The following is a 12193-nucleotide window of genomic DNA, read 5'->3' on the forward strand; positions in this document are numbered from 1 at the left end:
GGCAGTTTTGTGGCTGTACACTGAGTCTTATACTGTGGTCGTGTTATCTTTTCGACCTCCATCCTGGGGAAGGTGAGCTTGCCAAAACCCTCTACTTTTGTTTCACTCTCGCGGTTGAACTGAAGTGCTGTGCTTCTGTCAGTATAACTTTTACACTTGTATTGGCTGAGTGGTGTCTGGTGTAAGTTGTGCGTGACTGTGTTTGAATATGTTCCATATCTGAACAGCAGTGTGATCATTTGGCTAAAACGTTCCATTCCCGTGGGTTTGGCGTACTTGTGGTGATGCCAGCTGCTCTCTCAGCCCTCGGCCTGCTCTGTGTGATGCTGAGAGTGGGTGAGTGTGTTTGTTTTTCAGAATGGCTCTAGTTTTGTCTTTCTCACTACCTGTCTCTTATAGAACATACAAGTAAAAAAAAGATTGTGTGAGGATGCAGAACCACCTTCAAAATTGATAAAAATGATAGCATGTTTATTTAGTTGTGCGAGTTAAGCTTCTTTCATTCATAACACCTGTACACAGTATAGCCGTATGCAAAAGTTTGATCACCTCTGGTTAAGTGATGTGTTTATTTTCTAAGTGAAAATAAGTTAACATCCTCTACAGAGAGTACACTTAAATATGGCACTTTTTGCCAATTTTAGAACTTTAGAATTGAATTAGATAAGTCAGATGATACCATTCGTACACAGTACTGTGCAAAAAAAATCACTTAATGTATTTAGTTTCTGGTCAAAACAGAAATTTAAGTACAAGTTATTCATTTTCAGGTGATTTTTCACAGGAATTAGATATAAAATAATCCATTTGCATTCAGAAGAACGAAATTAAAGAAAAATGCGTGAAAAACAACTGCTGTTTAGAAATGATTAAGATATAGAGAAAATGGGACTCCTAATAACCCTGCAAGACCTGGTAGACCACCAAAACTGTCCCCATCAGATAAACAGCACTTAAAGCTTTCATCTTTGAGAGAGCGGAGAAAATCTAGCTCTACTCTTGATGCAGATCTGAAAAAATCCACAGGTGTTTCTGTCTATCATTCCACTGTGAGAAGACAACGCTAGGAGTCTGAAAGGATGCGTAGCTGACAAGAAGCTATTGCTGAGAAAGGGAAATGGACGAAAAAAAAAAAAAAAACATTCACAAATCAAACATAGAAACTGCTGGTGTTCTCAGAGCAATGGACTGACCACCCCAGACCTCAACATCATTGAATGTGTTTGGGATTACTCGGATTTTGAGAAGCAGAAAATGCATCCAACTTCTAAGACTCCAAAACTTGGGAGGTGTGGAAAAGTGTCGCTGCAGTTTTCTGTGAAAAGAGTCTCCAGAAAAGAATGGAAGCTGTAATAAGCAAAGGGTGAAAACAGTAAATACTGAAAAATGTAAACCAGTTTTTGAGGTCTAATTTCATTAAATGAGGGTAATTTCATTAGATTAACAAAGAGTGTGTCTAACGTTTGCACAGTACTGTGTAGAGATGTATGTTTAAGTATAAATTTGAAATACGCAGTGCGGTTCAAAAGTCTGAGAACAATAGTCACATCGCTTCTGTTTTTCTCTTTATCTTGATACAAAGATTTTCATTACAAATTCTGTTTTTAGCATAACAATTGAATAAAACAAAGTAGAATCTTTGAAATGTCCATTTTTTTTATGTTTAATTTAATAAAATTTAAATTTTGGGTTTCAGTGTTTGTTAGTGTTTGATACATCCTTCTTGTGCTTTACTGACAGCGTGACTCGAGCAGGCACAGACTTCAGAAGTTTGTGCAAAAGCCTCTGATTAGTACAACAAACCCACCTTAGAGTTGTCTGAACATGTGTTTCAATGGAAGGAATAAGACTAAAAATATTTTTGTACAAAGGCCTCAACAGTGTCACAGATTTGCTTAAATTTGAATAGCGACCTTGAAATAGCACAGAATCTTGAATATTTCTTCTTAATTTTACTTTCATTTTACTTTACATTACAAAAAAAGAAAAAAGTCCCAGAATTTCATTGTGGTCTCAGACTTTTTGTACCCCACTGTGTGTATATATAAATATTTGAATTTATCAATGTTGTGAAAATGAAAATATGATTTTTTTTTGTGTGTGTGTGTGCGTGTGTGCGTGTGCGTGTGTGTGTGTGTGTTAGGGCCCTCTTTCTCGTCCTGCACTCCCAGTGTGAGCACACTGGATTTAGGCTGTCATCTACAGTGGAACTGTTCTGATGTGAGCTCCAGCACGACCTTCACCGTCCAGACGATGGCTCAAGGGTGTGTGTGTGTGTGTGTGTGTGTGTGTGTGTGTGTGTGTGTGTGTGTGTGTGTGTGTGTGTGTGTGTGTGTGTTCACAGGCAAACTGCTAACCACAGTTTCTTTCTCACTGTGATTACTGTGATCGCGTGAGCTGATAAGCCACATAAAATCTGGCTGTGTAGCACCCGCATGCTGTAATGGATGCACCACCGTCAGTCAACGTCTGATTAATCATAAATGCACATTACCCTGGTAACAATACACCACGCACATGAAAAACAGAGAATGATGGAAAAGAAAGGGGGGTGAGGTGATGCGAGAGCTGGAACTGACAGTGCATCTCAGCCTCCTGTGAAACTGCCGTGTGGTTTAGCTCAAAGCCACAGCGTGGGCTCCATCCCTGTGTGTGTCTCTGAGTACATATGTGTGCACCTGCTCTCCTCCTGTTGTCTCAGAAACCAAAAAGAAAAGAAACTCGCATTAGTTTGCTTTGACTCAGCCCTGTCTGCTTGAAGTGGAGGCAGTTCAAATGAGGGTGTTTTTTTGAGGAAATGGAGATAATCAGTCAAATTCAGAGTGAAGATGGTATAGTGAATTTGCAACTTTTTCCTCCAAAGAAACAAGAACTTTGCAGAATGAATAATCACTTAAGGGTCAGCAAATGTATGTAAGGCTGTCACAATTAATTAAACTCAGCTTATCAAATAAAAAAACATTAAAAATGTACCTTCTTAGTAGTTAGTTAGCAAATTGGTTGATGATGCATATTTTAAGTCCTCGTCCTGCCTGACTGACACGCTCATTGTTGGAGATTTAAAAATTTTTGAGTATTTCTGTCGTTGAGATGTAAACAAAGTCTTTTAGAGCTTTTGATGTGAAATTGTTCATTGTACAGAAACATACGTACTCAGATTTCTTTACAGTGGTGGTGATAAGAACTACAGTGTCCTGAACACAAATCTAGCAATTTTATTTGCCAACCAAAATGATCAGTGAACCTACATACTCTGACTTTTCACATTGTCGCTGTCAGAATAAAACCTCCTATCTCAAAACAAAAAGTAACATCACAGGAGAATGAAAAAGCAAACCACCAAGTTTCAGGGTAATGTATATTATTCTAAGCCATTTTTGACCGTTTCTGTTAGTCTGTTCGTCATTAATTTTGACATTGTGTGGGTGACGGCTGCCATTTTAGAAGTATGTAAATTCATGAAAAACCATGAATATTTAGATATGAGGTTTTGTTTTGACAGTGACTGATGATGATACTGGTGAAAAAAGTTTCCTTTGGGTTCCCTTTTTCCTTACAACACCTTCTCCTCAGGCTGTAGGCTGTTTAATGTAGTCACTTTCTGTGAAGTAGCTTTTAGACATAGACCACTAAACTCTTCAGACGTCTGGTTCCTATCATCACTGTTTCAAAAGAAATTCTGACTCCAAGTTTCTCTGCACCATTTATCTTTGTCCAGTAAAGTATTCTGATATCTTTGAAAGGCTGTGCATTGTTTTTGTTGATTTAAGTCAATTTTTTTTGTTTGGCTTTTTGCAAACCTCTGAATACTCAATTAATCATCAAAATAACCATTAGGTGATAGTTACAGCCCTTGTGTACATTGTGCTGTATTGCTTGTTTTGCAGGGAAGAGTGGCAGAATGTGTCTGAGTGTTTCCAGATCTCCTCCTACAGCTGTGATGTGTCTCAGGCTTTCACAGACTTTGTTGTCTTTAACTTAATCAGACTGGAAATCAACCATGGACATGGAGAGATTCAGCGGACCTCAACACAGCTCTGCGACCCCCTCAAAGACTGTACGTACCAGGGCTTTACTATGCTGTTTACTCTTTGTACATGTTACCTTTTATACATCCACATAATAATAATAATAATAATAATAATAATAATAATATCAATAATGATAATAATAATGATAATAATAATGATAATATTCATAATTGCTTATGGTCTCTAATAAGTACTTATGGTCAACGATAAGGCCTGGCTCACAGTTGTTGTTCCAGTTCATCCCAAAGTTGTTGGATAGGGTTGAGGTCAGGGCTCTGGGCAGGACACTCAGATTTTTCCACACCAAACTCAGCAAATCATGTCTTAATGGACCTTGCTTTGTGCACGGAAGCCATTGTCATGCTGGAACAGGAAAGGTGCTTTCATGAACTGTGCCACAAATTTGTGCTACAGCGTGACTCGAGCAGGCACGGACTTCAGAGGTTTGTGCAAAAGCCTCTGATCAGTACAACAAATCCGCTTTAGAGTTGTCTGAACATGGGTTTCAATGGAAGGAATAAGACAACAAATATTTTTGTACAAAGGCCTCAACAGTGTCACAGATTTGCTTAAATTTGAATAGCGACCTTGAAATAGTGCAGAATCTTGAATATTTCTTCATTTTACTTTCAGGGGCTTCCACGAACTGTGCCACAAATTTGCAAGCAAACAATTCTCTACAATCTCATTTTTTGCTTTAATATTAAGATTTCCTTTCACTGGAACTAGGGGGCCAAGCCCAAACTCTGAAAAACAGTCCAGACCATTATCCCTCCTCCACCAAACTTTACTGTTGGCACTATGCATTCCAGTAGGTAGCGCTATCCGCCAAACCCAGATTCGTCCATCAGATTGCCAGATGGTGAAATCATAATCACTCCTGAAAAGCATTTCCACTGCTCCAAAGTCCAACAGCACTGTGCTTCACACCACTTCAGCTAACACTTGGCATTGTGCATGGTGACCTTTTGCTTATGTGCAGATGCTTGGCCATTGAACCCAATCCATTAAGCTCCGTACACACAGTTCTTGGCACTTGTTAGTGAGTGTCACAACCGAGGACAGACAATTTTTCCACACTATTTGTTAGTACTTGGTGTTCCTCTCTTGTGAGCTTGGGCCACTTCTAAGCTTTTCTTGCTCCTAGACCTTTCTACTTCAAGTAACATCACTTACAGTTGACCAGGGTAGCTCTAGCAGGACAGAAATTTAATGAACTGACTTAGAAGGTTCTATCACAGTGTATACAAAATAAATAATTGGAATATGGTTCACAGCTCTCAGCTCATATTTATCATCCAACCATCCAGCTGAAATATTTAACCACATTTGTTTAATATAACAATTAAACAGCAAATAGCTACCACAAATCAATTGACAGGATTGTATTATGTACATTTGGAGAAGATGTATTTTTATCTAGTAATATTTCAAACAATATAGTGACCTTCATGCTTAATACTTGTTCTTTTTACATAAAGCCGATGATGATGATGATGATGATGATTAATATTATTAGCAATAAATTCTCACAAAGTATTTATTATAAGTAAAACAAAAAAGTGAGTTTGTGATGTTTGTTTCTCTGTGGCTGTGCAGCAGATGCAAGGTTCAGCCCTCCCTCTGTCTCCGTCTCTCTGAAGGAGCGCAGGCTGCAGGTAGAGGTGGCTTTGCCTTGTGCTCCTCCTGTGGCCTGTGAAAGCGTGGAAGAGGAAGAGGAAGATGACAAAAACACAGCTCTGAGCTGCTGTCCCCTCACCCACTTCCTCAAACCCAATATCACAGTGACGCTTTACAACAAACACGATACAGCTGATACTCAGGTGTCAAAACTCTGCTCTGCTTTTGTTTCCTCTCTAAAGCAGTGCTTTACCCAGAAATGCTGCTCTTGCTAATAACGAAAGAAAGCCAGTACAGCCCTAGGGAGCTTTATGTAAATGCAGGGGTGCTGTCTTGGCTCTAAACTGATAGCCTTTACATGTATTTATTTATTTATAAGTATTTGGGGTTTTTGCCGAAAAACCTGGGGCCTTATAACAGAAAGTTCCTATCTTTATTTCCAAATTAAGATCTGATGAGGTCAAGTTGAATGAAATTTGCATTACAGACACAAATTCTGTCTTCATCTAGGAATTCTGTACTGACGCCCATTATATGATATGGGCACTGTCACAGTATTCTTAACTTCCAGTTTGTTGCACTTTAGTTTTGTTTTGACACTGTTTTTACATCAATAATGCAACTTCTGCATTAGGGATACACTGTATCATGCTAACCTTGAACGTATTTGATTGACTTCAAAAGGTTCCACTCTAAGATTTAATGAAATATGGCAACCCCTTTTTACCAATGTGAAAAATCCACTGAGATGTAACTAAAGGGCTGATCCCCACTAAATGCCATCTTCCCACCATCTTTCTGAGTTAAATAGAATATTCTCATTCATACTAAAACTGTGACTTAGTTAATAATGGTAATAGTGTGTGTGTGTGTGTGTGTGTATAATGTCCTTCAGAATTGGGTTAGAAATGAGCATTGTAAAATTGAATGAATGCAAGTATTCCAGAAGCAGATGTCTGAATAGGAAAAGGCTGATTTTGAGAAAAATGATTTTAAGATTGGGCTTCAGAACTGCTTTACCCTTTGAGATCTCAGAAGACATTTGTGGACATGCTGTCATTATTACAAAGACAAGAGACATATTTGAATGTTCCTTAGATTCTATTTAGATTCTAAAGGAAAAAACCTTTCGGTGATATCTGAGATGTCATGGTTGTATAAAGGGTGGCAGAACTGAGTCTAGATTAATGTTGGAAAATACAGGTAGAAGATGTGAGTAGATAAATTGACAAAACATGCTGAAATAACCATAAATCTGTGGGGTCTGATATTTTTGAGTGTAGGACATTGTAAAGCTGCATTTTACTTCTGCCTGTAGTGTCTTGACTTAAACTGGGAGACAATTATATTGTTATATTTCAGAAATGAATTCTGAAATTCTAATATGGGGGAATTGTTCATGTGAAACTCTATTGTTCTTGTTTTTTTTACCCATCATTCTGCTTCCTCCCTGATTTCTTTTGTAGACTCTCACTAGGGTGTTTGAGAGGAGTCAGGAGAGTCTGGAGTTTGGTTCGCTGGTGGCGGGTCAGGAATACTGCGCTGTGGCCCGCTTTGCTTCCTCACCCCCCTCTGACCCGCAGTGTGTTCATGTCTCATCAGCAGGTAAATCATGCTCTCTGCTGTGTCCTCAGTTAGACACTTGCCTGCATATTCCACGCTTTCAATGATCAATAAAAGCATTAGGACTTTTTGGCAGTAAATGCTTTTTTTGGCTGGTCATAACTTATCACAATAGCCAAAACAGCACTTTTTTGGAATAACATGGATGTTGGTATCTGTGCATGTTTTCCAGAAAGCCTGTACCTAGCGGCGCTGTGTGGGGTGCTCATTGCTCTTCTTCTCATTGCAGTGTGCGTACTGGGGAGACAGTGTGCGTCATCAGACACCCGACTCCCAAAATCTCTGGTACTATATTCACACAAGAGTTTTGTTTTAGTAGAACAGATCTGAAGAGCAGATCTGAATCAGCTCTGCAGGCCTGGTCTACCACAATGTAACAGTACTCTTATGACACAGCAAAATAAATAATGCAAATAATATGTCATTTAGCAAGGTTTAATCAAGCAGTAAGCCACCCGAGGAGGCTCTGTCTGAAATTTAGAGATGGTAAAATCACTGTAATGCACAACCTTGAGTGAATTAAAGCCTATGTTTTTCATTTTAATAAAACTGGTTGTCAGAGTCAAGTCAGAGTCCAAAACACATTTCAGATTTGGACTTTAGACTGCAATTCTTTTACTTTCAGTGACCCTATGCCTTAATTAAAAAAATGGGTTTGAACATTCTATTTTGTCACTAACAAAAACGATCATAACTATGGAAACTTTGCCAAATGTTTCGGTAATGACAATTTTAGCTAATTTTGAGCAGAACTTAAAAAAATGCTAGCCAGTAAATGACTAGCAAACAAAGCTTTGAACAGCTGTACACACATAAAATCATAATGTTTTTCTTTAAAGTACAAAAAGTTTCTTAAATTGCAAAAAAACATGTTTCGGTAGTGACAATTCTTAATGTTACACACTGATTTTCAGACTTTAAGACACTTCTTCCTTAAAACATCCCTCCACAAGTCTGAAAGGATGTGTAGCTGTCAAGAAGGCATTACTGAGAAAAGAATGGGCAAAAAACGTCTGACGTGAGGGGTGAATTACTCTAAATCTGTAATTGGGATCACTAGGATCATGAGAAGCAGAAAATACAACTAACAACTAACAACTAACTAAGACTGAACTTTGGAGGTGTAGCAAAATACCTGAAAGAATAGATGCTGTAATAAAGGCAAAGGGGTTCACAGTAAACAATGAAAAAGCTGATTTTTCTGGTTAGTTCTTGAGGCTCCTGTGTAAGTTTCTGCTAAATCTCTGTTTTTTGCTCTTTTCCCTGAATTTTGCTCAACAGTGTACATTTGTAATATTTCCTTAGTTTTTATGTTGTGGATGTGTGTGCAGATGTCTCTACAGAATATGGATCATGAGTCCCCATTTGTGGGTGAATTTGAGCAAGCAGCACCAGAAGATGAAGAGAACTCAGTGGTTCTCCTGTCCATTGTACCATTCTCCAACCTGTCTACTCTTTCAGAGACCCAGTTGACCCGTTCCCACTCCCACAGTCTTGGGAATGGGTATTACGCTTCACCCATTCTGCAGCACCAGGCTTTTGATGAAGACGGAGATGGGGGGTCTAACGTGGAAACGGATGGAGGTGCATCTCCAGATCATTATCCAGGGCATCTATGGCCGTCAGATCAAACTCACACAACAGGCCCAGCATGTTCACAGGAAGCCTCTCCTCATCAGGGTGATTCATGCATCCCTTTGAGCTCTGTGAGAGTAGCCGGGGCTCAGAAAGAAGAGATGGAGCTGGATGACTTCCCCAAAATACTTATGAAAGTGAACATTCGTGGTGGTTCACCGTGAGTGGCTGATGGAGATCATGGAAAATGGAAAATGAACTTAATGATGTCTTTCCATATCAAACTTGGATGGGCATTGGCTTGATCCAGGCCATACTGAAAGAACAGTAAACAGGTCCAGTCTATCTGCACAGGATCACCGTCTCCCATTATATGAATGGATGGCTCTTACCCTTTCTCATGAAGGAGACGGAGAAGGAGGATTTCTCTGGTATAAAAATGCATTCAGATTCTTGAATCTGAAGGTGGTAATTGAACTGCTTTGATTTTTGAAACTAAAAATCAGTAAAGTTTGCTCACATTTTAAGACAAAATTACAAGTCTCAGGCTATTTTCAAAAGCCAAAATCCAACATTTGGTGTGTTGTGTGATCCATATTCCACTAGTCTATATTCCACTACTAAACAGTTTGTGTACTGACTGTATGTTTTTTGTTAAATAATTATAAATAACACCCAAATAATAGAGATGAATCACATCATGAATTTTTGAGATTTCATGATGGCTTGAATAATCTAAAGAATCGGAATAAAATAGGGTGGTTTTAAAGTCAGAGATTTACTCCTTTTCTCAGTAATGCCTTCTAGTCCCATTTTCTCTGTATCTTTTAATATTTAACAATTTTTGGAAGCTCTGCCTCCCCCCACTTATTTTATCTGTCTAGGTAACTTATATCTAATATCCAATTTAAAGATATATAATTTCCTCAGAAATATTATCAGCAAAATGAATAATGCTTTGACTGGAAATTAAATAAATGAAGTGTGGTCACTGACTTCTCCACAGTACAGTGTAGAAACCATAATGACTCAAAGAACCATTTGACTGTTTAAATGGTTCTTCTTCGTGATCGTAACCTGTTGTATATGGTTCAGTCAGGTCAAATAACCTTTTCTTGGAACTAAAGCTACTTTTTGCTAAAAGTGTACACGTTTCACAGAATACTGATTGTGAGCTAAACCTTCCATCATATATGACCATCAGTCTGTTTTGTGTAGTTGGGAGTTGGGTCATGACCTTGTACATATGGAGTCATTTTCTGCTTACTGTGTATGTGTCAGCTCAGTATGTTTTATGTAAGAATAAATCAAATAAATGGTAAATGGAAAGGCCCTCGATCTGTTGGACACTGTTAATGGACTCCAGATTTGCTGTTGGTTTTGGGATACCCCCATACAGCTGTGTGACTCATTTCTGTAGGCTGCTATAAATTCTCTCCCCTTGGGTTCGAACCCCCCCGTGAACTCAAACGTTCTCATGGGCAAACATTAGCGGGGGGGGCATACACTCTTTTGGATTTCTATAGCTTGTGTTTTTTTCCCCATCTTTCAACTCACTGACTCAACATTGCCTGTCATGGCTTCGTTTTCTGTGGCCCATGTAGCGCAATTCACCTAACGTGTGCACTTTTTTGCTAAATCTGGTCTGAAAACCAGAATAGGCTCTGAAGAGCAAGCGGGTTTTGAGAAACTGTGCATTTTTGGCTTTAATTATGATTGTCCTGTTGTGTATTTTGCCCCCCACTAAACTGTTTGACTTCTGGGTGCATTGAACTTTTCAAGGTTTTTGAGCTCAAATTGCTCTTTGGTTTCTGCTCCATTTCATGCTGATTAATCCAGTGGAAAACATCAGCTGATTTGCTGCTCTGTCGTTTGGCAGTAAGGGGTTTTATGGTTTTATGCCACTATGACCTTTGTGATGAAGCCTGCAGCAAATTATTCCACCAGCAGATTAAAGTATGCAATGTGTAAATCAAAAATGGAGATGCCAAATCTCACGACACTAAAGACCGGTGTTTTAAATGTCAAGTTTCAAGTTGACCAAATTCAAAGGCAGGAGAGCGATAGAGAGAGGAAACAAGCGCTGCTTTAATAAAGCCACAACCCACAGGCCTGAAAAACACCCGATGACAAACGAGAGAACAACTGCAAAACAAGTGTAAGTAACAGAAAGAAGGTAGGGGGGATGCCCTGAATCTGAAGGATTTATATTAATTTGATGATGTTTACTAATGTGCAGCTCTGTTTAACACTTGATGTGGCTTTTTTCAGCGCATACACTGAAAAGACAAATACAGTTTGACTAATTTTACAGGTCTAGATGTCACCTGTTGAGTCTGTGGGTTTTCTGGGTAAAGTGTGGAGCTTTTTTCTGATTTTTTTCTTTTTGTTTTTTTAACTATAATACACTTCGTGAATCAATGTGTATGTTTTCCTATCATGTAAACAGTGTGTTTAGCCACACTGTCCCTTCAATATAGAGTATATTAGGTATAATTCATTTATTCTTTTGTTGTATGTTCTAGGGTAAGGTGATTAATAAAATTGAGTACCAAAACACACGTGCCTCTATTGAGTTTTTTTGCGGTAGACTGACTCACTGGATGAGTCACTCTCACCTCAAAGCTACATACAGAACCTTATGTGAATGTTAAAAATAACCACTCATCACTGAATGAACACTGTTAAAACTCCGTTTCACACCTTATCGCCTCTTTGAGGTGAAGATATTTGGCTCTGAAGCCAGTATTTTGTTCATTGTACTTTTTTTTTGGGAAGAACTTCAGCACCAGTACACTTTAAATGTCAAGTTTCAACACCAGCATGTAATTAAGAGCCTTACAAAACAGGACTTCTTGCTTAGCCAGCTAACTTTTAGCTTGGCCTGCTTTTTACTACATCAGCATCTTGTGCTGCATGCCTAAGCTTAAGTTTGTGATCTAAGGACAGACAGAAGTGGACCCCAACTGTCACTTCAGGATGTGGTGTCACATGAACAACATCACTTTTTTTAGCAGAAGAAGCCATACTACATAGATATTCAGAATATAAAGCAGTTGAACACCCCTGTGTGTAGTAATAGCTAGTCCTGGTGTCCGGCGCAGTTTGGTAGATTCCCTACTCAAACACACCCACTAAACCTGTCAATTAACAGAGGAGTGTAATCAGGTCAGATTTGAGCAGGTAAATAACCTGCTCAAAGCAGTAATGCAGTAGTCTTTTTAGTGTTTGTTTTACTATCTACAGGTTTATGCAGATTTCTTAGAAAAATAAGCTGTTCATCTTTCACATGATTAGCTGTTCTTCATAAACCTCATGCTTTCATGAGCATATGCATGAGGATT

The 12193-nt window shown here is 38.7% G+C and overlaps 1 protein-coding gene across 1 annotated transcript; it reads left to right on the forward strand.

The window, feature by feature from the left end:
- Positions 1 to 25: 25 nt before the first annotated feature.
- Positions 26 to 11407, forward strand: si:dkeyp-75h12.7. The gene is made up of 8 exons (XM_036596199.1): positions 26 to 72; positions 228 to 336; positions 2144 to 2264; positions 3888 to 4057; positions 5631 to 5854; positions 7118 to 7256; positions 7447 to 7559; positions 8606 to 11407. Exons 2-8 carry the CDS (start codon positions 285 to 287, stop codon positions 9071 to 9073), a joined length of 1287 nt encoding a protein of 428 aa, XP_036452092.1. The 5' UTR covers positions 26 to 72; positions 228 to 284; the 3' UTR covers positions 9074 to 11407.
- The last annotated feature ends 786 nt before the right edge of the window (positions 11408 to 12193 follow it).

Source organism: Colossoma macropomum, unplaced genomic scaffold (genome assembly GCF_904425465.1).
Source record: "Colossoma macropomum unplaced genomic scaffold, Colossoma_macropomum, whole genome shotgun sequence".
In the NCBI taxonomy this organism is placed as follows: Eukaryota; Metazoa; Chordata; class Actinopteri; order Characiformes; family Serrasalmidae; genus Colossoma; species Colossoma macropomum.